At 32.0% G+C, this 27,664-nt stretch overlaps 3 protein-coding genes across 3 annotated transcripts in view; 2 read left to right on the forward strand and 1 right to left on the reverse strand.

Annotated features, from left to right (window-relative positions):
• The first annotated feature begins 314 nt into the window (after nucleotides 1-314).
• On the forward strand, nucleotides 315-8,182 carry LOC111046022 (tetratricopeptide repeat protein 12). Its single transcript, XM_022331506.2, has 5 exons — nucleotides 315-706; nucleotides 2,235-2,426; nucleotides 5,121-5,269; nucleotides 6,148-6,391; nucleotides 7,877-8,182. The coding sequence occupies exons 1-5, from the start codon at nucleotides 619-621 to the stop codon at nucleotides 7,936-7,938; spliced, it is 735 nt and encodes a 244-aa protein (XP_022187198.2). The 5' UTR covers nucleotides 315-618; the 3' UTR covers nucleotides 7,939-8,182.
• A 1,338-nt stretch (nucleotides 8,183-9,520) lies between these two features.
• LOC111046023 (2-methoxy-6-polyprenyl-1,4-benzoquinol methylase, mitochondrial) lies at nucleotides 9,521-10,780 on the reverse strand. The gene has a single exon (XM_022331507.2). It carries the CDS (start codon nucleotides 10,578-10,580, stop codon nucleotides 9,717-9,719), a length of 864 nt encoding a protein of 287 aa, XP_022187199.1. The 5' UTR covers nucleotides 10,581-10,780; the 3' UTR covers nucleotides 9,521-9,716.
• A 217-nt stretch (nucleotides 10,781-10,997) lies between these two features.
• The window catches only part of LOC111058478 (epidermal retinol dehydrogenase 2), a 37,385-nt gene continuing 20,718 nt past the window's right edge, over nucleotides 10,998-27,664 (forward strand). Inside the window, exon 1 of the mRNA XM_022346011.2 lies at nucleotides 10,998-11,233. Coding sequence (XP_022201703.1) covers nucleotides 11,202-11,233 — 32 coding nt within the window. The 5' untranslated portion in view covers nucleotides 10,998-11,201. The remainder of the gene's footprint in view (nucleotides 11,234-27,664) is intronic.

Consider the following 27,664-nt stretch of genomic DNA (forward strand, 5'->3'; position numbering starts at 1 on the left):
AATCAGCTGACAAGTGATTACACAGAAGTGAGGAGAAGATAGTCTATTGCTGTATTTCCATAAGGTCTATGGTTTCAATCAGGTACTTGTAAAGAGAATACTGCGTGAGGTCTACTGTTCACAGAACTACTAGTTATTATAATGGTAAATTGCAAAATTAGGGATCCTGATGCGTTTGAATCACAGAATTACAAAGAGTTTCACAAATTATAGGAGTTTTCTCTGGTTTGAATGTACCCGGGGATGAAGCTGCAGTTGACTAATCTACCACCAGGATCGCAACTATCCGAAACTCGATTATAAACAGCTGACTATCTACCGGAGTAGCAGACGATGCACTGTTTAAATGTTTGTTTACTTACAAAGAATTCCATTTTTAATAGAAAACATTGACAATTAATTGTAAATTGAAACTCAGATGAAATATGGTTGATTTCTATTGAACTCTATTTCATTCACCTAACTCTTTTTCTTTTGTATTGGATCAGTGAAGACTACTCTTTATTATAATTTTATGTTTGACTTATTTTTGAACCTAGCAACCGGTCGGTGCGTTTGATTATTCTTTGAGTTATTGTCATTAAACAGTTGCAAATTATTGAACAGTTTTCTCAAAATATGGAACCTTTTCCTAATAAATTACCACCATTCGACAAAGTCAATGATGAAGAGTTGACAAACTTTCTTCGAAAAGTGGATGATATAAGTAGGTCTAAGTTAAGTTATAGATTATTTAGACATTTATTCACTTAACGATTTGGTTAATATAAATTATATGCAATCTCAAATGTCTTGAAATTATAATTTCTTAATTTACCTTAAAAATGCCTTGATAAAGTAACCCAACAGTAGGCGTGATACTTTGCTATTATTTGATAATGACGACTTGTTAATATTAAAACCTGCTTGAGATCATAAGCTCCACTGACATTGTAACATTGTATTAAATTTAGCCAAAATTTAAAAGGAACATAATATCACTAGGTACTGTGAGGAATAGGCTCAATAGATTAATAACAAATTTATACTGCATCAGTAACCTCAAAACCAAATTAAAATTAATCTTTAGAGATTATCAAGAAAAAATATTAAAAAATTCTTTATGACGTTTGGAACTCCTCACATTGGATGGGATAGTCTAATGTATCAAATGACAAAAAGGGGCCTATGCAGAATAGGAATCATTTGGATTCATTCTTTTACAGTTATTCAAAGTCAGTAAATTGGCACTATACCTAACTTTAACTAAGTTGACCCTAAACCCCTTTCACTGAACCTAACACTCATAACTTTAATTATTATCTGATTTTTGTAGCAAAATTACTAAAGTTCTGTTAACATGAGACTGCACTAAAGTAGAATCAACTGTAGATAGTATGGAAAAAACTGATTGACAGGACTTGTAGTGAATTTTCAAATCTAGTTTTGTCTAGCATAATCCCTTAAACTACTCATGTTGTCAAAATTCTTAGCAAAAAATGAAGATTCAATCTTGCACTTAATTGCAAATTGCATAATATCCTCAAACTCTTTTTTCCTTGCATATAATATAAATACGGTAATATATTGGCATAATATTTATGTTTGAGATATTATAGTCCAGTCGAATGATCATATTTCAGGAAACAGCCCCTAAAGAATTTTTCTTGTCGGTTTACATGTATTTTGGCACGCTGACATTTTCTAAAAAAGCCAAGGTTTTTAAAATAAGCTGAAAAATTTAAAAAAAATTGGAGTGTTTTTATGGGTGAAGCCGCCTTCTGACGTGCCACAAATTTTCAAATTTGAATTCTGCACTCCAAAATACATATAAAACCGAGGAGAAAAATTCGTTCGGGTCAGTTTCCAGAAAATGACAATTTGACTGGACTATTATGTAAGTTGAGTTATGAAATTTATATGATTACAAGAACTAACATATCAAGTGAGAAAGACGTTTAAGCAGGTTTTATTCAGTAACAAAATATGAGAATAAGAAATGAATTGTTCCTCTGAAAACAATATTCTTCATCAGATAATTATAATTTTCTCATTAAAGTCGTTATTCAGATGAAATGTGGATGATTACAAGAACTAAGTGAGGAAGACTTTCAGCAGATTGTATTTTGTAGCTCAAAAAATATAAGAATAAAATTAAAATTGTTTCTCTCAAAACAATATTCTTTATCAAATAATGTGTTTTCTCATTAAAGTCATTATTAAGATAATAATTTACAACTAAATTTATTTTTCAGCTTCAGTCATCAATGGAATGTGCTCAAAGGATCCAAGTGTTTCGGAAGGTGCTACGAAAAAGGCTGACTATCTTTTAGGAAATGATACTAAAATTCAAATTGATGAGGAGAAGGTTAAAGTAGTTAAAGACAGAACTATCATCAATAAAAAGGCATATGAACATGATGACAAACCCAATCAAGTTTCTCCTGGTGAGTAAAAATAACAACTCCTTAAACAACATTTCCAATATTTTAATTTGTTATTATTTCTAGTTAAAGAAAGTGTTCATAGAATGGGACGAGAATTCCTGGGAAAAAGAGGGAGGCTTGAGACAACTCTGGATTTTCAATTTAAATGGGGGTCCCTGCTCATTGCTGCCAACCTAGACATAATGAGCTTATTGAATTGATTTCAACCAATAACAATCAATTTCTTATTATATTGATTTCTAGTTTCTTCAAGATGGCAATAATTAATATTTAGGAAGCAATTGATGAAATATCTACAAATATACTTAATTAAAAGGTCCTGATCTTCATAGACTGATGAGTATTTGTATTGGACAGTCACCAACGATCATAAAGGCATGAAGGCCTAGTTAGCTGATTAGCCCTAATTAAACCTCTTGTGATCATTGAAAAAATCCATACAGATCTGCTCCAACTGAGGAACTACAGACAATTCTTATCTCAGACTCAAGAAGATCTACCATCAGGAAGTATCTGAAACCAACAAATCCAGCATTGAAAGGACTAAAAGCCATGCACCAAAGCCCTGTAAAGCAGCATGGAATGTTATTAATGAATCCAAAAATAAACTACTTCTACTAAGAGTGCAAGTCCAGACAAGTTCAATGAATTTTTGTCCACTCTGTCAATAGGATAGTAGAAGCATTCCCAGGATCTGCAGCAGATGCAGTTGAAGGAGTCCCTTTCCACAACCGTGAGCTTATCAAGTGGAAGAGAGTAGCCCAAATGGATTCAACAAGATTGTGAAAGGCTTCAAGAACTCAACTAGTCCTGACATTTATGGCTTGTCTACAGCATTGATAAAATCAGTGATTACTGTAATAACTCAACCTTTGAGTAAATTGATGAATGATTGTCGTGGGTAGGGTGTTTTCCCAGATCTTCTCAAGATAGCCAGGACAGTGCCAATTTTTAAAAAAAAGGTGAGTTAGGTGACCCAGAGGAACTGATCAACGAAAGGTCTATATCACTCATACCAATTTTTGCAAAAAATTTAGAGTCAGTCAGCCCAGGTTATAAGCGTATTGGATTCATGGTAGATGCCTCTCTCTCTCTTGGGTTCAACATAGCAATATGGTTTGTAATCGACTCTCCAAGGTCACCCACCTGATTCGGAAGTTGAGAAACATTGTACTTGAGAGTTATCTGGTTACTGCAAATCATGCCCTCTTCCACTGCCATGTCAATTAAGGAATCGTACTTTGGGACCATGCAAGCAGTTGTGAAAAGATTATCCTTCTTAAAAAAAGTAGAGCGCATCATGACGTCTTCTCCACCCCTGGAACATTGCCGACCGCTTTTTACAAGATTGGGGATTATTACTGTCTTCAGCCAATACTTACTCAGCACCTTGATGCTCCTGAAGGGTCGGATTTGTACACTGCAAGCAAGAAGCCAATTTCATGATCACAACACCAGGAGGCGAGATGACATTAATGTACCATACTCAAGACTGACCGAATCACACAGCAGATATTCAATAGATTTTCCCAGTGTATTGAAAGAAAAATCATTTAAAAAAAAGTACTGCGTGATAAACCGCTCAGCCTCCCACACTTCATTGGATGAGGAGGAGCTCACAAGTTTCGTCCACATATTAATTTGACATGCCATCTTGAATGAGTATAGTATAGTATAGTGTGAGTACAGATAGAATATATTGGAGTATAGTGAAGAATGAGTATAGTATAGTTAGTGTGGACTTGAGTGTTTTTTCCTATGTGGAAATCTATCCAGCGCCAGCTGGTCATGGATTGATCAAGAATTGAACGCCCTTAAATAGTAACCCATATATAATATTGAGTTCTAATGGTATTACAATTATTTTGTATTATAAAAATCGTTTGGTAATTTCACAGTACAGAAGCCATGAAACTATTGTTTTTTAAATGGAAATTTGACAAATTGAGTGAGTTTCTGGTGATTTTATAAACATTCGTGAAATGGGCTATTGTTTCACAAAAAATATCACCCAAGTTAGTTACCATCATGATCCTCTGAATTTTTTTGTCAAGGGTTTTTCGTGAGAATAAGAAGTTTTTTTGATACAGCTTAACATTAGATTCAAGAGTTTTTATTTGCAGACATTTCACAAAGTATAAGCTTGTCCTAAAACATAAAAATTCAATGTACATGATCCTAAAATACATAGCTACCGTACATAAATAAAAAGGCATATGAACTATATGCCTTTTTAGCCTTTTTGCCTATATAGTCTTAAATAATGACTATATAAAATAATGATTTAGACACTTGATAATAGGATGAATACCTAAAACCGATTATATTATGAATGAAAATAAAAACGGTACTATTAATTGACAATTACTATTAATAATAGATATGATTAAACTATCAAGTAGCCTTAAATTAACAATGCACGTGATACAGAGCACTATATTGAGTGTATAAGCAAGATTATATTTGTATAGGAAACTCAAAGTTTCATTCATTAAATAATAATCATCCTCAATTGATTTATTGAATAAAATTTTGTTGTAGACAGATCATTAACAGCTCAGGTAAGACTTTTGTGAATGATATTCTGCTGTAGCTTCCACTGATTTTCTTTATCAATATTCTTAATATTCTTTTATTAGCATTGATTGATATTTTTTCAATTACTTTATATTTAACAATAATTACGAATTTCAGAACATTTTATGAAATCTGTTGAAAGAGATGCTAAGGAACGCGCTGAAAATCGTCGGATGAGTAGAGAGGTCGCTAAACGACTTATGAAGGAAGGATCAAAACATTACCGCAACAAGGAGTATGAGAAAGCGCTCTCATACTACAATCAGGTAACATTTCAGGTTCTCTATAATAAACGACTATATGAAACATTGTATATTTAACGAATATGTGTATTTAACATTTTCGTAAATGATTGTTGTATCTACTTATTTAACGCTGCTTCTTCTAGTGAAAATTGATCAATCAATCATTTGTTAATTATACATGACTGGAATCTTCATGATTGGAAACTCATTTCCGTGTCTAGCATTGTCTCATGGCGATTGTGGAATATACTGTCCTCTTTTGAGATCTGAGCTCTAGAGTTATTTTTCTGCATTCAGTTGTGATACTCTAATGGCTCATTAATTACCTATAAATTTATTGTGAAGTATTCTGTCTCATCTTGAGATCTAAGTTCTAGAGTTATATTTTTTTGTATTCTGTTGTGATAGGTTGATGCTTTTATGGCATATTAATTATAAAAATGTTTAGTTTTACAGGAAAATAATAGTGAATCCACAACCATGCTTATTTTACATGTACGATTAGATTATTTTGAAAGTTTGATTGAACTTGGGTATGTATTTTTATACTTTGAGTGAGAGGCTCAGATTTCCTATAAGGAAAAATACCAAATATATCATATTTCTGACCAGAAACGTTACATCTCCTGTAAACCCTTCTATTGAATTATTTTGAAAAAATATTGTTTCGAAATTTTCATGCGTTTAGAGAATGACTCACAGCTCAAAGATATTTTTCATAAAAGTACAAGACAAATTCTATCTGAAACTCAAACTGAATCTTCTCATATTATGATTTTCAATTTCCTAATGATTTTTCGTTGAAAAAATATCTGCGCTAATTACGATTTCACCTTCAAAATGTTATACATTTTTAAATTTATATTGAACCTAATAGTTTTCTTTTTATTACTTTAAAGGCCATGGATGAGGTTCGAGATGATTGCTTGCTGTACTTGAATAGAGCGCTTACTTTCACGAATCTTGGTTTGCACGGTAAAGCTGTGGATGACTGCAAGTGGGCACTCAAATTGGATGAGAACAATCTGAAAGCATTCATGTGCAAAGCTAAAGCACAACTGTGCATGGATAAAGATGAAGAAGCCGAAGTCACCATCCAGGAAGCCCTGGACAAACATCCTGACAAAAAGGAATTCATCAAAGGTAAATAACACCGTTAAAACAGAGACTTCAAATAGAGGAGTCTCAAAAATAGTAGGTTTATTTAATCAAAAATTGAATAAATTTGTTTCAATTATTATTCGTATGCTTATAGTAGACTTGACATCTTATGGACATCCTTTATGAAACAAATAGGTACCATACAAATACAACATTTCAATTTTTATCGTAACGCTTTGAAAAAGTAGTTCATAAAAGGTTCCCTATCTACGGACTCAACTTATCCTAATCAATGATTTTAAATGATTAAATCTGAAAATGTTGCCATTAATTATTTTTTTTAGTCTTCAAACCCTGTTTCAGAAGTAGTTTGGAAATCAGCTTAAACTGCAATTACACTATAATAAGTCTCAGGCTCATGAAGGAATCATTTTTTACAAAATAGGGATCCTGAGTCTGTACTATAATGCTGGGTCCACGCTGAACAAAAATGTCCGACACACATGTTTGGTTGAAGGTACCTTTTTGAATGGTTTGTATTTGAATGGTAAACCATTTTAGAAAGTTTGGTGTAACAGTTTGACTGATTTTTTTTCTATGACCTATGAGAGAAAACATTGTACCGTATGTCCAAATATAATCAAACTTCTTTAAAAAACATGTTTGTCAAACATTTCCTTTTTTCAGTACGGAACCAGCTTTGTATAAATTACATTCCAATCATGCAATAATTCAGAAGTAGATGAGTGAATGTGAGCCTGTTGTAAAATTGGTCACTCTTCCATGATTAGTCACAAGTGCTCGTGGATATGTTATAGAGTATACACCATCCACTAATATTTTTATCACTCTATGATAATACTCACTGAATACTTACAAATATCTACTAAAACCAGACAGTAAAATACGGTCACTTGCTAGTAGATGTGAGTATAATAATTTTTATTAAAAATGCATTAAACATTACTTTTTCTAAAAAATGAGATAAAAATATTACCCTTGTTCGAAAAAACACTTTTTATTTCTTTTAATACAACAAACTTCTTAAAATTATCAAAACCGTTAGAAAATTAATTAAAAACACTATATTTTTCGGAACTTATTTCATCTTCAGGCTCACATTCAAAATAAATGTCTCGAAATATACATTGCTTTTAATTAGTTACTGATGTTTATTTATTTTGAATTTGCATTTGAAGATGGAATAAGTCCCGAGATATTGCTTTTAATTAATTTTTAATACTTTCAATAATTTAAAGAAGTTTGTTGTTTTTAGTAAAAAGTGTTTTTTGGAGAGAGGGTAACACTTTTATTACTAGAAGTAGCCCTTGTTATTTATAATATTTGTTTTTATTTATTATACTGTTAATAAGTATGTACTGTAGGCTATTCCTAGTGCGGGCAGCTCATACTAAGATTTACTTGTTTTACAGGAAAAGCCCTGAGAACAAACCTTTATTGCCTGTAAGTTTTAATCTTTTAACAAACTTCATCATGATTAATATTCAATCTTAATCTTCATTTCAGATTATGTAAATGAGGTGAAAATGGCTAGACAGAAAAACGCTACAAATCTTTCTCTGGGATGAGTAAGATTTTCTCTGAGACTTCAACTTATTCAAACAGTCGTTTGGAGTGATATTTGGGAATTCAATCTCGTGGAAGAAAATGAACCCCGTTGAAGAGATGGTCTCAAATTGCACAATCTCAATCTATTGAGACCCAGAGATCATTTTATTGGTAATGATAATTGCAATTAATATGCCAGTAATTGTATTGTTCTAATCTTGATATAAATAATGTCACTGTGAGAGACTGGAATAGTCCAAAGTATTTTTACTTTTTTCTGAATTTAAATTCCCTCTTGGTTTATTAAGAGCTTATCAGTTCAATATGTAAGCATCTGCCCACCTCTGAACATAGCAGCGTATGGCCATGGTCATGAATAATGCTTAAGCCGGGGTTACATTTGTCATGCAACGTTCCGATCCGACTCATGTCCGAGTACTGTGGGGTGGGAGGGGTTGTAATGGGACAGATCATGTGACGGACATGTGTGGCAAGCACCATTTTAGAACTTTTCAACCGTGATCAGATCGGAGTGGGAACAATATGCTACATGATAGATGTGTCCCCGGCTAAATGCTTAAGCCGGGGCCACACTTGTCATGCAGCGTTCCAATCCGACTCATGTCCAATATTTCTGTCGGGTCGAGGAGTGATGATAGAACAGGTCACATGACGGACAGGTGAGGCTTGCCACATTCAAATCCGTCTTCTATTTGACTATTGATCATATTTACGACTATTTCGCAGTCGTCCGTTTATATGATCGGAGTGAAATGGAAACGCTGTATGACAGGTGTGGCCCCGGCACTACTCGCCCGCGCCACGTATCTTCTGTGAACATTGACCATATGTTTGCAAAGGAGAGACGTGGAAGGGACAAACGTCCGCGCCACGTCTCTGCCCGACGTCTATTCTCTGTCATTGATGCAAAGAGTGAGGGAAAACGTCAACAATCTACTGAATCAGTGAATGCTTGATGGAGGTCCCCATTTAACTGGAATCATTTGCAAAACGGCATCCTGCAAAAATTTTAAATTTTTAAATCTGCTAGGGCTACCTGGTCTTGGGTTCTAATCCCGCCGGTAAGCATGGACGTTTGATCATCTCATTAAATCACTCACGCACAACTAAAAGCACAAGTGGACATCATCCGCAATTAAATATAATTTAATCAAAAAATAATTAGAGCAATATTTGAATTAGTTATGTTTTTAATTACCTTTAAAAGAATTAGTTATGTTTTTAATTACCTTTAAAAGAATAAGTTTCTTTGCAAAGCACTCTTACATAAATAACATGCAAAATAAATAAAAATTGATAGGCCTACAGTATTTTTATATTAAAGATTAATCAAATTTTATCTATATAACTGAATTCCTGTACTTATTTTTCCCTCTACTTTTACCAGGTTGATCAGTAATCAACTTTTTATTTGCCACTGCAAAGTATTTATTATCAAGAACACAAGATTTTTGGCTTGAGAGGCACACTTTGAAAATTAGAAATGTTTATTGAAAATTAGAGAATATAGGTAGCAGTTTTTGCACATAAATCTTGCGCAATTGTATTTTATGAAATTGAAAAAAGCATACGGTACACGTTATATTTAAATGTTTTCTGATTTTTCAGTTTATTTGTAGATTACAATTGTTAAATCTAATTTAAAACAAAATGACAACTTTTTAGATGACGAAATATGACACAAGCAATACAATATTTGAAAACGTGCATACAAAAGAACAACAATTAATTATATACAAAAATATGTATTACCCTTTGACTATTAATTCACTTTAAATTATAATTTGAAGGCTGAGTGAATTGCAACTACACCAAATGTCATATTCTCATAAGTAACTTGACTAAATCCTGCAGCTTGTATCATTTCTTTGAAGTTTTCTTGACTAGGGAATTTGCGTATACTTTCCACTAGATACTGATAAGCTTTCCATTCACCAGCAATCACTTGACCCATTACTGGAATCATCTGGAAAGAATATTGGTCATACATCCACTGAAGAGCCTCATTATTGACATGACTGAATTCCAAACACATGAATCTACCACCAGGTTTTAACACACGATATGCTTCATCAAGAACTTTATCTATATGAGTAACATTTCGAATACCAAAAGCTATTGTATAGGCTGAATATGTATCATCATCAATAGGCAAGTTTTCAGCATCTGCATGAAGCCAATTAATATCCTCACCTGTTGTAAAACCAAGCTTTTCCGCCCTTCGTTTTCCAACATCTAGCATTGCCTGATTAATATCAGACACAGTAACTGAGCTTTTACCTAATTTGTCATTTGACAAAAGAGATTCTGTCTTTAAATAATTCAAAAATCTAAACGCTATATCACCAGTTCCACCAGCAACATCCAAGAGCTTGGTTCCAGGAGTAGGGCTCATCCTGAGCATAAATGTATCTTTCCATACCCTATGAATTCCAAAACTCATAGCATCATTCATAAGATCATACGAGCTAGCAACCGAATCAAAAACAGCATGCACCTTTGTCGATTTTAAATCTTCATCCACCGTTTGAAATCCAAAATGGGTCTTGTTGCCTGTTGGTGACTGAAAAGTTGTAGAAGATTCAAACCTTCTTGGCAAATTCTTGAAACGCGAAGCACTAGATCTTAATCTTGAAAACATTGTGAATAAATCAATTTCGAGATAAAAATTGAGTTATTCTAGTTGATCCAGAGTTTGAATAACTTAAATGACTTGGTAATGATATAATATCACATAATAATAATTGATAGTATTTTGAAAATACAATAAGTTGAATTCTAACCTAAAAAATATTTATCTGCTTTCTGCTCTAGATTCTAGATCAGCTGGTCAGTGCTTACACGATTATGAGATTTCAGTAGTAACTAAAGCATTTTATAGTACCAAAGTTTTTGTGAAAAAATGATAATAATTCCATTATTATTTATTAATTTCAAGTTATAATAATAAAATATTTTTGACAGCAATATAAAATATAATAAAACTGTTTAATAGGTCTTGTATTCTATACCTTGCAAACGGTAAAATTTGATTTCTTGCGTTGGTAGAATGTTTGTTTTATATTGAAGTCGGGAATGCAACATTTTGAGATTTTGAGGTTGATTCTTGAGTCTTGAGTCTCTGCTTGGAAAGTCCAAAGTCGTGTTTGCTGTTTTTTCAGAGTGTGATTTTGTTTTAGGAATCTTCTTTTTATTTTATCTATTGAGTGTTATAATACTTCACAAGTGTTATTCATTATCACTTTCACAATTCATCGCAGAAATGGCTGATAGTTCTAACGCTTCAAACTCAAGGTATTGAATAAAATATGCATTGTCCATATTATAATGTAAAATTGAAATCTTTCAATTAGATAAGTTGAAAAGAATCAAATTATTGTTTCGGGAAAAAATTATATGTTTTTTCTACTTATTCATGTGGGCTATTTATAATAAAAGTGATTCACCGGTCACAAACTTGCAACCTTTTGCTCACCAACTTTTATTTGACAGCCTTTTCCTGAAAAAGTCATTTATCTTAATATGGTTTAGAAGAAACATATATTATTGTTTACTACAGTATAATACAATAATAGTGAGACGAACTGCTATTCAGATTTCAGATGTAATGTCAATGTGATGCATAACGGTTCTGGGTCTACTACATTTTTTCCAATTTAAAATAATCAAATAATTTGAAAATTTGGTCAATTCAATTATTGAATTAATAGCGCATTTTAATACAGTTTATGAATTCGAATATTTGAGGAGCTATTGAGTACTCATCTACCCCCTCTATGTAGATAAATATTAGAAAATTAATATGGATTAGGCCTAACTTTGGCTTGTTATTCTTATATTTGCTCTGATTTGTTCAACATAAGCAAATTATTCAGAAAAGTTATCTACTTCTTCATCGGTTTTCTTTTAATTGAAAATCATTATAATAATTTTAGTTCAATCAATGGCCATTTTATAAAAAATGGTACAATACTATTTGTATTCTTCAGGACATCCTTATAGGATTATAATCATTTCAGTTTATGCTAGGCCTAACATAGACAAATTTCAAATTTATTTCACACTCATAAATAATAAACAGGACCGATATAATAAACCGACTTTATGTATTGAAGTTTTTTTAAACGTTTTTTAGGATTATACTCTTCCTTTTCCATTATAGATTATAATAAAATGAAAATATGGTTCAATGACATTATCATGTCTGAAGATTCCAGATTTTCTACTATTCATTTAAAGTACATGCTCTCCACAGTTTAAAAATCTGTTATTAAGATTATAACATTTCAAATATTATAATGTATTTCATTAATATCATTTAACTAAATAATTTATTTTACCTAACTAATGTCAAATTAATTACTTTTTTAGGGATTGGCCACGCAGAGAGAGTTCTGCGTCTCCCTTAGTTTTCTATACCGTATCTATATCTACATCGCAAATCTTACATATAGATATAGAAACCCATAGGATCGCAGATCGCTCTCTGTGTGGCCGGGCCCTAAGGCAATTTTCTAAAAATATAATCAAATTTGAATCATGACTTGAGAAACCAGATTGTACAGGCTTGGTTTCAATTCAATTCTCATGCCCGTTTCCAGGGTGGCGCCATTGGCTCCATCTTGGCACCCCTCCACCCTCCTTATGTTGAGAGATCCGGAATAAACTTAGTTCTTTCTATCAATATTTCCAAATTTTGGGATTTTCTCTAAAGTATAATAAAACCAACATCAGCTAAAAAAAGTATTTTGAAAAATTGGAAATATTGACGCTTAAATATTTGGTGCCTAGGACTATAGGCCAGGTAACCCATTTGGGGCCTGTCAGTTCTTATACCGGTAGCGTTTTTTTTTTTTTTTAAGTACTGTCTAGAATTATAATGAAGTTAAGGATCATAAATATGAGCAACTAGCCGGCAGGCTTGCTTCGCTCGTCTTATCCGCCCAGCCAGGCTAGAGAAAACGCAGAAAAATACTGGAAAACGATGACAAAAACGCTAATTTTTGGCGTATCTGCCTGCGGAATTTTCCAAATTTGGTTCTTAGTTTATTATGAATATCAGGGGACCGAGCTTCGCTCTAGAGTACGAAAGCATAAACAATTTATTACAAAAGAAGAAATTATAATAACATTCATACAGAAATGTTCTATCTAATCATAGTAAATTGAGATTAATTCCCAGAGGAATGCAAAAATTTCCCTCACAAAGGCACAGTTGCACAAAAGCCGGTTAAATTTTAATCCTGATTAACTTCACGTGAACCAAATCAGAGAAGAACATTTTTCAAAAAGATGGATCTACTGGAATTAATCAGGATTGAAAATAACCCGGCTTTTTTGCAACCGGCACTATGTACCTGATTGAATGATTACAAAAGTTCAACAGCTGAGTCATAATTTTGACACAGTCCCACACACATGAACTCGCTCACTCACTTCCATCACCAACAGACGACGAAATAATTATTATCAGCTGTTTTCCAAGGATGAATAATAATTATCCTTTTAATGTCCTTCTGCGAGTTTTCCCAGGGATGAGACCTAGTGCAATCGAATCTTTATATTATAAACCTACCATGTTCTGAATTTCGTGAGAAGTCGTTAGAGCCGTTTTCGAGATCCGGTGAAATACAAACATCCAAACATATAAACAGAAGTTGCTCGTTTAATAGTATAGGATGAGTGAGTGAATGAACCATTGCCGTTTTGCTTTTATATTTATAGATAGATATCATTATTGACCTTTCGCTCGGTAGCATTTCTGTCATAAGATTGTCATTATAAAATATAGGCCTATAGCAATGATTTAAAAATAAATAAGAACATTTATTTCATTTCTAAATAGGAATGATTTAGAAATATATAGGAATGAAGAATTTGACTAACATTGGTGTTGTTATTCTTGTCTATCATTCGACAAAGCAGATAGCGCCAACCTTTTTTGCTCTGCAACGTTGCCAGATCGGTTTTTAACAATGTAGAAATATAAATAATTAACAAATCTTTTTCAGCAATTTAATTAACTATAATATTTGGTATGAATGACAATTTCTCAATTTATTATGAAAATGTATTATTTAATTATTGAATAATAAATTTCCTTGTCGAATAGAATTTATTATTCTAAACAAGAATCAACAGTTAATATTACATCATATATACCGGTATCAGATATCCTCTATAGAAGGCAGTGACAAGGCAGAAAATCGTCAACGCTGTCCTCTTATCTCTCTCCACTGCCATTATAATGTGGACCTCACTATAGACAGAAATATGTCATTCATAGCAGTTTTATGTAGTAAATTATAAATTCCAAGTAAAACAGTAATCAGGCTGTTTGAAGTGAATTCTTTTTTGGAATTAAAAATGTTGATAATTATTCAAAAATACAACGGTTTTTTTCCCTTGGAGCAATTAATTACAAAAACTTCATTAGAATTAAAAGCGATGATTCTCTTTATTTCTCTTGATTTAGAGTACTCTTCCATTAATTCATAATATAAGCTTATCTTCAACTTCAGTGAACAAAAATCATCCAGAACCAATGAGCATTATATAGCCTACTCTGGCAGGCAATCTCTCATAATGCTATTAATAGACATGAACTCTTAGAAATGGACTCATTGTCTTTTTAATGAAACCCGGTATTGGCTTTCATCAGTTATTAAGCTTGTAAGTTATCGCATTTGAGAAATAATGTTATGATAACAATGTACTTCGACACTTTCTTCAATTGGGAGAAAGTATCTTCGTTCATTCATTCGATTAATACTATTTATTGAAGTTTCAGTTCATTCATAGATAGTTGAATAGAAATATTCCCAAAACTCATTTACTCCATTTTTTTAAATTTCATTGAATCTTCATTTTGTATTTATTTATTTCATTTACACATGCACAAAATCAAAACAATGATTGGGAGAGAAACAACAGAATTAATCCAAAACTATTTCTCCCCCGAATTTAGATAGTTGATGAGCAGATCTGAATAAGGTATGGTATCACTTCTTATAATATTTCACAAAAATTTACGGTCCAAATATTATATAAACAATATAAATTTGAGTTAATTATAAATATAAAAAAAATCAGTAGGCCTATTACACTAAAACATCAATAATTAGAATCCATCATTCTCAGAATTACCTTCAGAGTTAATAGAAGTTCGCTTCAATATTCCTTCATAGATTCAAAAATCATTAATAAATTAATATTAGTGTGAATAATCTTTTTTTTTAATATTTTCAATTATTATAAGAACTTTTCATTAATATACTAGATTACCTAAATTAAAAATAATAAAATATTCTGAATGTAGAAGATATTATTCGAGATTAAACTTTATCATGGTATTATGTCTGAGTGTGCTAACTAATTTTAGAATATTTGCAAGATCAACAAACATTGAAATGACCAGACATAGTTTTATCTTGTGTTGGTATAGGTTTATCGCAGACTAAAGGAACCAATCACTATCCCTTTGATAGATTGATGATTACTACCGTGACTAAGAAAACGTGTTAGCCTACCATTCTTCACATTAATGCAAGTTCATGATGCCTCAAAACTAACGTTATCGCCGATTCTTACGTAAAATATTCCGGGTTGTCCATGAAAGCCAACATCAGTATTGTATTGAGAAGATTTTTTTCTAAAAAACTGACGTTGGCTTTCATTATACAAGTCGTTGTAAGTGTAGAGTTTGCTAGGCCTTTATATGATTATATCATTATTGACCTTTCGCTCGGTAGCATTTCTGTCATAAGATTGTCATTATAAAATATAGGCCTATAGCAATGATTTAAAAATAAATAAGAACATTTATTTCATTTCTAAATAGGAATGATTTAGAAATATATAGGAATGAAGAATTTGACTAACATTGGTGTTGTTATTCTTGTCTATCATTCGACAAAGCAGATAGCGCCAACCTTTTTTGCTCTGCAACGTTGCCAGATCGGTTTTTAACAATGTAGAAATATAAATAATTAACAAATCTTTTTCAGCAATTTAATCAACTAGGCCTATAATATATGGTATGAATGACAATTTCTCAATTTATTATGAAAATGTATTATTTAATTATTGAATAATAAATTTCCTTGTCGAATAGAATTTATTATTCTAAACAAGAATCAACAGTTAATATTACATCATATATACCGGTATCAGATATCCTCTATAGAAGGCAGTGACAAGGCAGAAAATCGTCAACGCTGTCCTATTATCTCTCTCCACTGCCATTATAATGTGGACCTCACTATAGACAGAAATATGTCATTCATAGCAGTTTTATGTAGTAAATTATAAATTCCAAGTAAAACAGTAATCAGGCTGTTTGAAGTGAATTCTTTTTTGGAATTAAAAATGTTGATAATTATTCAAAAATACAACGGTTTTTTCCCTTGGAGCAATTAATTACAAAAACTTCATTAGAATTAAAAGCGATGATTCTCTTTATTTTTCTTGATTTAGAGTACTCTTCCATTAATTCATAATATAAGCTTATCTTCAACTTCAGTGAACAAAAATCATCCAGAACCAATGAGCATTATATAGCCTACTCTGGCAGGCAATCTCTCATAATGCTATTAATAGACATGAACTCTTAGAAATGGACTCATTGTCTTTTTAATGAAACCCGGTATTGGCTTTCATCAGTTATTAAGCTTGTAAGTTATCGCATTTGAGAAATAATGTTATGATAACAATGTACTTCGACACTTTCTTCAATTGGGAGAAAGTATCTTCGTTCATTCATTCGATTAATACTATTTATTGAAGTTTCAGTTCATTCATAGATAGTTGAATAGAAATATTCCCAAAACTCATTTACTCCATTTTTTTAAATTTCATTGAATCTTCATTTTGTATTTATTTATTTCATTTACACATGCACAAAATCAAAACAATGATTGGGAGAGAAACAACAGAATTAATCCAAAACTATTTCTCCCCCGAATTTAGATAGTTGATGAGCAGATCTGAATAAGGTATGGTATCACTTCTTATAATATTTCACAAAAATTTACGGTCCAAATATTATATGAACAATATAAATTTAAAAAAATCAGTATTACACTAAAACATCAATAATTAGAATCCATCATTCTCAGAATTACCTTCAGAGTTAATAGAAGTTCGCTTCAATATTCCTTCATATATTCAAAAATCATTAATAAATTAATATTAGTGTGAATAATCTTTTTTTTTAATATTTTCAATTATTATAAGAACTTTTCATTAATATACTAGATTACCTAAATTAAAAATAATAAAATATTCTGAATGTAGAAGATATTATTCGAGATTAAACTTTATCATGGTATTATGTCTGAGTGTGCTAACTAATTTTAGAATATTTGCAAGATCAACAAACATTGAAATGACCAGACATAGTTTTATCTTGTGTTGGTATAGGTTTATCGCAGACTAAAGGAACCAATCACTATCCCTTTGATAGATTGATGATTACTACCGTGACTAAGAAAACGTGTTAGCCTACCATTCTTCACATTAATGCAAGTTCATGATGCCTCAAAACTAACGTTATCGCCGATTCTTACGTAAAATATTCCGGGTTGTCCATGAAAGCCAACATCAGTATTGTATTGAGAAGATTTTTTTCTAAAAAAAACTGACGTTGGCTTTCATTATACAAGTCGTTGTAAGTGTAGAGTTTGCTAGGCCTTTATATGATTATATCATTATTAAATTAGTTTTCCAATTTTCTCAGGCTTGTTACTCTTGGAACAATAGAATTGTTTTCTATGAATTAAATTATGGGAATTACCTATATTTTCTCATTTTTTCTTCAAACTTCAACCTTTACACTCTTACCAACATTAGAATTAAAATATATTCTGCTGAATGTGAATGATAATGATTTCATACCTTTGATGTACCGTATTTGAAAAAAGGGGGAATTCTTAAATAAAAACGAGAAAACTTCAACTAATGCACAATAAAAAACTCCCTTCTCTTTAAATTTCAAGAGTGAGTTCTACGTATAGATATTTTCTTTATTCAATACACAGTGAAAACTAATATATGAACACAACTATCACTCATGCATAGGTTGTTTGTTAGCTAATAAACGAATACTTCTCGTCAGTACAAACGATTACATGTCAGTTAGATTGGAATTATTAGTTGTATCCAAGGAATCTGAGGAAAAATCTTACTACAGATGAATATAATATTATCATTATCACAGTAATGTAAAAATACTAAAAAAGAATGTTTGTCCCCAAATTATGTGCATTGATCCATTTACACTTATTTCTTCTAGATCGTTATCTTTGATCGTTGAATCGTTGCCAGATTACCTGTTTTATCTATATATTCAAGCTATCAGGCTTCGTGCTTTTTCATTTTTTTCAGTATTCTGATTGAAATCTCGGATATCATTGTTTGAGATGTTTTGCGTTTCAGTGGTTGAAAGATAGAGCAGATACCAATGCTGAAATTTAATAACAAGATCCAACCAAACCTCAGATTTTATTTTTACATTTATATCACGTTTCCAATTTTCCACAACGGCATCTAGATTTTGACACAATGCCTGTGGTTACAAAGAAACCAATTGAAATTAATACGCTGTCATTTATCACCGATATTGATTGCCCATAAACTGACATTAATACATACATTGTTAAAAATTATCACAATAGCAATTCAACTTGATTCTTCAACAATTCAAAATTGAAGTTATTGTTGTCATGCTTCGATCTCTGAAATCTCTCATCTCTATCTCTATGAACAAAAAAAAACTAGAACAGATAACAGATTTTCAACAATTCTGATCTAAATTTTGTATATAATATGTATAGCGCCAAAAACTCCTGCTGGAGCATGAATGTGTAATTATATGAGACTATAGAAACTATGTAGGCCTATTCGTTATTATTATAATTATTATTGAATGTAATTTTATCTATTCACCTGATTTACCTACTTATTTAACATAATACCAAGAATACATTATTTGTGGAAAACAAAAAATTTGACTCGTTCTGATTATTGAGCTGCGTTTACAACAAAGTTATTAACAAAATGGTAATAACTTAATCCTTATAGATTCTATTAGATTGAACATATAACTTATCATACACATGATGATCATATGTGTTTGTCAAGTTCCGTTCAATCTAATAGAATCTATCAGGATTAAGTTATTAACATTTTGTTAACTAGTAGTTCTGTGAACAGTAGACCTCACGTAGTATTATTATTATCCACAAGTACCTACCTGATTGAAACTATAGACGTATAGACCTAATGGAAATACAGCAATAGACTGGCTTCTCCACACATCTGTGTAATCACTTGTCAGCTGATTTATGATGAATAATTCTATAGTCTGATTTTTACTGTAATATTGGCGTATGAAGGAGGCTCCTTTTTCCTTTTATATTATCCTTGAAATGCAAAATTTCCAAAAAACCTTGTATATTCGTCGACGCGCAATTTAAAAAGGAAAATACCTGTCAAATTCCATTAAAATCTATTACCGCGTTTCGCCGTAAATGCGCAACATATAAACATTAAGCTGGGTTTAAACCAAAGTTATTAACAAAATGTTAATGGCTTAATCCTTATAGATTCTATTAGATTAAAAATAACTTATTATACATATGATGAACATATGTGTTTGTCAAGTTCCATTCAATCTAATAGAATCTATAAAGATTAAGTTATTAACATTTTGGTGTGAACCCAGCTTAATGTTTAAATGTTTATATGTTGCGCATTTAAGGCGATACGCGGTAAGAGAAATGCCAAACCGTCGACTTCGCCAAACATTTTATTTAATTTAATAAAATAGAATGAGAAATAGAAATCACAGCTGTAAAATATTTTTCAAACTCTTTCATTGATCATGTTACTTTCCTTGCCCTATTACCATAGGTAAGGAAAGTATTGCTTTCCGAAAAAAATTAAGGTACCCCAATTTCTAAATTTCTATACGTTTCAAGGTCCCTGAGTCCAAAAAAGTGGTTTTTGGGTATTGATCTGTATGTGTGTGTGTGTGTGTGTGTGTGTGTGTGTGTGTGTGTGTGTGTGTGTATGAGTGTATGTGCGTCTGTGTACACGATATCTCATCTCCCAATTAACGGAATGACTTGAAATTTGGAACTTAAGGTCCTTACACTATAAGGATCCGACACGAACAATTTCGATCAAATTCGATTCAAGATGGCGGCTAAAATGGCGAAAATGTTGTCAAAAACAGGGTTTTTCGCGATTTTCTCAAAAACGGCTCCAACGATTTTGATTAAAGATATACCTAGAATAGTCATCAATAAGCTCTATCAACTGCCACAAGTCCCATATCTGTAAAAATTTCAGGAGCTCCGCCCCATCTATGCAAAGTTTGATTTTAGATTCTCAATTATCAGGCTTCAGATACAATTTAAACATAAAAATTCGAGTGGAAAAGATTAAGCATGAGAATCTCTACAATTAATGTTCAGTAAAAGTTTCACCTAAAATTAAAAATAAGCTCGAAATTCGTGAAAATGTGATTATCCAATTATTACAAACTGTTGGCAACTGTTGATTCTATTAGATGATTCACTATGAAGAGATAGCAAACCTCGTGTGTCTCCAGCGTTATTGCCCTGTCACCAGCTGGCTCAAATCTTTCAATAGTAGACTTGAGATGCGCGGGAACACTAGCGTCAGGTGATCAATTTTCATAACGGAAAGGAAAGTTGTGTGAGTGCGCCACACCAGATTTTTTGTTAGTCGTTACTGCAAAGCAAACAATTTCAATCTAAATTAACTGGGCATGGGTCAGGAAAAGGTCCTTTGTACTCATAGATAAGCTCATCAATGCAGTAACTCTTATTTTTTCATCATCAGTATGAAATGTAGTCCTTCCTTAAGAATATCTTTTTTTTCTGTTCATGCTATTGAGAAATCATAGAGTCTCAAAACTTGCTTCTTGCTATTTAAATACATCTAAATTTCTAAAGATATTTCTTCTTTTCGTATTTTAAAAGTGGGAGATTAAAATATCTAAATCGAATTACTATTAAATCATCAAATCATTTTTTTCAGTTTCAATGATTAACGTTGCTCTCTTCAGTCATTTGAATGCAATAATACACTTTGTTCTCTTCAGGCATTTGAATGCAATAATACACTTTGTTCTCTTCAGGCATTTGAATGCAATAATACACTTTGTTCTCTTCAGGCATTTGTGTTATATTAATTGATGAACAAACCCAGTAAACATTTCAAATGAGATCTTCCTTTCTATCTTCCCCCACCTCCAATTCTAATCGGTTATAGAACTTAAATAGCTGGTCATTATGGCCTTCCAAAAGTCTCTTTTGTAAGTTGCTAGTCTGTCTCTCCGGAACCATAATTTCGTTTGTCTTTTTTCATAGCATGTATTGTCTATTGTGATAGTGGGCGTCTGTGTCACATCTGTCCGCAAGCAATAATAATAATGATGGTCCAATGAATCTATCCTCCAATTTCGAATGATTGAAATGACTGTCTCAAGAAACCAGAATGATCAATTTGGAATTAGTCTCAGTTTATAAAATGTTGTAGCCGGACTGATAATCTTCAAATTTTTGTAGGTGAGATAATCATTAAAATTGATTTGTTTGAACATTTTAGTCGAGGTGAATTTTGTTTAGTAGAAAGCTAGAATCATTATCAACTAAAATAAGTGGAAATTTCATCGAAACAAATTCTGATTCCATGATACGTTATTATTTGCATTGAATTTGTAGAATTTGTTGTAAGCTGATTTAAGAATCAAATAATTTCTAAAGCCTCAAGATATTGACAAGGATTGGAAAAAAATTGTTGCGCGTCTGATTACAAGACACGGTTTTAATTAGAACTTAAATAATAGCATCTAATGATATCGGTCAAAATAATTATGAAATTGCATATTATAGTATCGATTTCAAGAATGACCTATATTTCACTCAAGTGCTTACCACAGAAGCACAGAATTTGTAATATTGTTCATACCCATTACCAGTCTTTCAAGTATCTAGATATATTCAGTAAGTAAATAATTTTAATTGGCATTTGAAACTGATTTATTAAGCTATTGTTTTCATGCCGAGCTCTGCGTTCGTCAACTGTTTTTAAAGATATGAATTTCCTTTTTCCAGGGCAATTAGTTCATATGCAGTCATAAATTATTCAGCATATAATATTAATATTCCAGTCACTTGCAAATGAATAACTGAGTGATTAGACAGTCAGCTTCAGTTTGTTATTACTGCATGAAGTCTATCCGTGTGTGAAGGTTTCTCAGCCAGCCTCCAGACGAGACTATGCAGTTGCCTGGGAACTCGATTCAGTGAAAAAAGTAATTCTCGGCATTCTCAGCATTAATTTGTGAAGGTTATTTTCCTTTTCTGGATCACCAAAGCTACTTGAAACATTGCTGTAAGACTAGAGTTTCACAGAAGGCTACGATCAAATACCAAATCCTTAGTAAAGCCTTCATACTGTGCCTATCAGAACTTATTGCTGGTTTTTCATCCCGTATTTATTTGTTATAACTTGTAATAATTTATTCATAATCGTATTTAAATTTCAAACTATTCAAATAAATAACTCATTCTTTTTTTGTAACAACTTTTTTTTAAGTTCTTCATTCTATGTACGATTACCTAAGCTCAGAGTCATTCTTTGCCGATTCCTAATGATTATTCATGATGCTTTCTTCCATATTACAGTACCGTATATTTTTATTCTGTTTTGTTATGTAATTTATCCCTCCATTTCCCATTCTTATATTGTGTTTCGTGTTATAGATAGTCTTGTATCTCTTTCATTGTGTGCGAATATTACATTTTCTCGTAACGTTTCTCGTAATGTTTAGGATAGTTGATTTTTGTATTATAATAAATTATTCACAATCGTTGTGCAGTTGCAAAAAATACTTCCCACTCTGCTAGCCGAATTTTCAATATTTTTACTCCAGTAAAAAAAAACTTGCATGTTCAGTTGGATTCATTTAGTCTCCTCTGTTCAGGAAAGCAGGCTGTTAGTCGTTTGTCAATGAATTGAAAATTCTGCGGGTCGCCCGTTGCAAGATTCCTAGTTGTATTCACACGGTTTGAGTGAAGGCCAAATATATCGAACATTATTTCCGAGATATCTGTATATACTAGGAAGACAAAGATTGACATAACTTAGCTGTGCATACACACACACACTGCGCTCAAATAGGCTACTAATAATCGCTGTTGAGCCTCATGTTTCTCACTACAGACTTAAAAAATTGTTACCGGTAATGATAAAATAATTCTTTATAATGTAAAAATTATCAATTTGATATGTTTGGGAGTCAAGTCTCATAAAATGTCAAACTATTGAAAGATAAATTGAAATATTGGAATAAAACAGACAAAAAATAAGTCAATTGAATGAGCGGCGATTTTTTTATAGAAAATTTATTTATTCATCCAAAAATGATAAAACACATAATTTTAAATTATAATTATAAATATATTAAATATTAAATATATGAATTATTCATATTTTATTTATAAAATGAATTAGAATGTAATCTCAGCTTTGACACTTATTTTTGAATGAATGGTTTGAAGAGTACTTCATATTTCGACTTATGATCAAGAGTAAAATATTTCGGTATCAGTTTCTTTCCCAGTGTTATTGAGCTATCTTCATTTTTGCTATTTGGAACTCTACAGAGGCGGCAACTCCATCTGGAGACTATAGATTAGTTATCTGCCAGAGAGCAGTGGGTCAGGGTGAAAGGCTGATTGCAGCAGCCATGTAGAGACAATGAATGAATGCTTAGATCATTCAGCACTATGTAGAAATTACTCGACTAGAAAATCCTACTTGTTATTGTTGAAGCGTCTAATTGATACAATAATGAACGTAGGTACTAACGAATCAGTATAGGTTTATGCTTCAGGTGTGATTTTTGTTGCTATGTTTTGCGCTTTGTGTGTTGGTGCCTGAGCAGTGAGCATTGTTCAAGTGCCAAGGACAACTCTGACATCTGACATATCTTTCAACAGTAGTAGGCTTCCGTTTAGTTGATTGTAAAACTTGATGCGATAACTAACTGAAAGATTATTGTCGAAATTATATTTATTACTACTTGATTTAGATATACTTGAGAAAACTGTGTCAAGTTGAAAATGATTGTTTGAAATAGGCCTGGAGTTGCAACTATTTGACCCAGCGTAGAAGGCCAGAGCTGTTAGGGTTGTTGGGGTACTTCTATCGATATATAGATATTCTTATTCAAGTGTATGAAACTCACGCTTTTCCTGTTCTTCTGGCTTTAAGAAAAATTGTGCTAGTAATTTAAATCGATATAAATATGATATGCAGGAGTGAAGCTCATAGAAACCTAAAAATGTTGTCAGTAGTCATTCCAAACACTCCTGACATTTTTGACCCCCCCCCCAATATTTGATTTTGAGCCACCCCTCCCCTAAAATTTCAAGGACGTAGTCTGTGTATTCGACCTCCCTTTTGACACCCCTGAAATATGTATTTTTCCTCGACTGCTAGAAAATTCTTTAAATCCTTGCCTATCAAATATCAATTTAACATTCCAACTCAAATTTCTATAAATACAAAAACAACCATAACATTCTGAATCTTGACGTTTTTCTTCCTAAAGTGAAAGCAAATCTGTAGCAAAATAGCTGGAAGAAATCTGATAGTGAATCCACGAGAAACTGGTTGAACGAGTTCAATGATAGGTTTTATTTTACTCGCCTTTCAATTGCTAATTTTTTTCTGTTGGTTTGTAAATTTCCTTGAATTTAATATTATTTGAACAATTCTGACATGACAAGTCGAAAGTATCGACCTAGACCCAAATGTAAATGACAACTTTTTATAGTTTCCAGTCATCAAACACTGATATCATTCTAGAACACTGGACAGCATAGATATACAGTATTCGAATCGTTTTTGTCTGTACTGTGACATTTTTTGTTATTGCAGTGTCCCGTTAAAATATTTTCGATTTTCATTCCTGACGAATTTTCCTGTCACATTCGAAGTTGTGGTGAAATTGTTCTCAAATTGAATGAACAAATCTTTAATTACACTAAATTATTGTTTTAGATTGAAAGAAAATAGTTCAAGACGATTGATTGATGTATTTTATTTCATATTTTATTTATTTTATTTTATAGGTCTAAAAAGACCTATGGCAAACATGAAATTACAGAAATACATTTCAAACTCGAATCACAGAGGAAGAAAAAACAAAAATAAAAAATATAAATAAAATTACTAGAAGAGAAGAGTTTTAAAAGCTATCATGTGAGAAAAAATGTTAAAGTATAGAAATATATTTAGACATGCAGACTTTTGGGTTTTGAGTTTGAGCGACAATCCATATTACCTTGATAATCATTGAGAAGCTGAAAGATAATAATTAATGATGATATGAAGAGACTAAAAGGAGGAGTATGTATAACGAAATTATTTTCATAATTATATTTAATAATGAACATCAAAACAAAAAAGTACTCAGTGATGCGAATACTTAAGCGCATAGTAGGAATATTTGAATTTGAAAAGGAGTGGCAATTGAACAAATAATGAGTATTCATTTATTATAGAAACTTTTCCATTAGTTCCACTAATAATGCATTTTTGCGTTACTTCTTGATTATTTCAAAAATGAGTTCTTGGCAGCCAATCGTATAAAATATACTTCAAAGGTAAATTTAAATTTGGAGGATTATTGTTGAAAACAATTACTAATTACCTACGATAAGTACCTTAATTACCTACGACTACTACAGTACCTAAGACTAATAAGTATATTAGTATTAAAAGTAGAATAAGTATTAGTAATTAAAAGTAAATGCATTATTTCGCAACCGTGAATACAGCGTGCAAATTAACTTATTTAATCATTGTATTATTAAATATTAAAGTTGAGATGCTCACACCTGGGTCGTAAAAAATGACGATTCAAGTTGTTGACCAAAGGTAAAGCGAGACTCCTTCATTTCAACCTCGATCTTGAATTCAAAATTGAAAAGCTTCCCAATTTCCAAGCCCAGATGCTTCCTGAATCAAGCTCATATGTTCAAACTTAGTTGATGAATCACTAAATCAAGTTCCTCAACTCAAGATTCAAGCTGTTTATCAAAACCTCTCCTTCATCTCAACCTTGACCTAATATTGAAAACGTCATTCTTAAATCTTCAAAACGTTTTGATTCTTCAGCTATAATATTGAACTACTTATAAATTGTGACGAACAATACATGTGTTATCACATCAGTGCAGCGATCAATATCGGCTTGGCACGGCATGGCCTGGCTTTAAACGTCGACTTTTGAGTTGAATGAACATGTGTCAGCGACTGATTTCATCTTATCTAACTGAGGAGAAAGTGCGCGCCAATTAATGACCTTTCGCCACATGAGCAGCGTTGCCCCCTCCCCCTGACCCCCTGCATCTGGAGCCAGTCCTGGTGCCCCGTACCACAAAACGTAGAGAGCTCTTCCTTCCTGCCCCTTTTATTTCTATCCGTGCATACACACTGCACCACCGCGGTCAGCAAATCTGCATCAGCCCACTTCCGCTTCCGAACAGGCGGAAGCATGCATTCAACTTTTACCATCAAAAGTGTTTTTGCTCGAATTCTTTGTAACCACCGTTTTGTAATAATCCATGTAGTGGCATGGAATTTTGCTTTCTAGAAGCGAAACAATTGCCAACGGTTTACAACTGCTCTTTTCAGCGCGAAAGTATCACGAAAATGGATAATATAAATATGAATGCTACATGAAATGTATTCTACAAAATAGAAATTCAGCTCTTTATTATTTTTGTCTTGAAAATGTTATTCTTTATATATCCTGAACCGTCTTTGACACTCTACTGTCTAGTTTCACTAAGCGCAATCAATACATTCTAACATAGTCAAATCAGGTACCGTTTACAACGAGTACACTGTTACATATTATGATTTCTATGGTGATTGCTACTATCGATAGCAATTGATAGTAATGTCAATAGCAATAATTTATATCTATTCCAGTGCACACTTGTGAAGTGTACCTTAATTGAACATGTTCAAATGTCTTGACCGAACATGGTGAAACCGGACCTAAGATTTCGATATCCCCCTAACCCTGGAAGAAGACCAATGTTGTCAATCTACATAAAGGTAATTCATGTGAAATATGATGATGCATTCTCGCATGGTCAGAATACCCTCTGACCCGCCAGTCTCTTGTCTGTAGATCATATCAGCTATATGAATTTATGTTGATTAATCCTATATGAATTTTCTCAGATTATATACAGGGCCACCCTCCCCTATTATATAACTACTATAAAATTGGCTGTTCATTAATGCTTTAGAAAAATAAATTATATATATTGATTTGATTTTTGAAACAATGAATTTCATTATAAAACTTTTTAATACTATTTAGATCTTAGAATAGTAAATGCATTTTACACAATCAACAAAAAGAGAGAGCTACATAGTATTCATTTTATTTATAGTTGTAGAAGACTTTAAAATTTACCAATTTACCTTGTACAAAATGTATTGTACGTTGTCCATCAAGTTATTCAAGATTAGTGTATAAATGAGATATCTGTAAGTCTGAAACTACCCATACTAACGTCTCATAAACAAAAACCAAAATTATAATTGATATTTTCTCCTGTATAATATCTGATATTTTGCTGAGCAGATTCATGACTCATACCAAGA

This window comes from Nilaparvata lugens, chromosome 1 (assembly GCF_014356525.2).
Source record: "Nilaparvata lugens isolate BPH chromosome 1, ASM1435652v1, whole genome shotgun sequence".
NCBI lineage: Eukaryota > Metazoa > Arthropoda > Insecta > Hemiptera > Delphacidae > Nilaparvata > Nilaparvata lugens.

What these genes read in the sequence shown, in the direction of transcription:
- LOC111046023 (XM_022331507.2), bottom strand. Translation starts at nt 10,580, where the DNA reads ATGTTTTCAAGATTAAGATCTAGTGCTTCGCGTTTCAAGAATTTGCCA.
- LOC111046022 (XM_022331506.2), top strand. Translation starts at nt 619, where the DNA reads ATGGAACCTTTTCCTAATAAATTACCACCATTCGACAAAGTCAATGAT. An exon ending in ACCCAATCAAGTTTCTCCTG is followed by an intron (nt 2,427 to 5,120) that starts GTGAGTAAAAAT and finishes TACGAATTTCAG; the next exon opens with AACATTTTATGAAATCTGTT. An exon ending in CGCTCTCATACTACAATCAG is followed by an intron (nt 5,270 to 6,147) that starts GTAACATTTCAG and finishes ATTACTTTAAAG; the next exon opens with GCCATGGATGAGGTTCGAGA.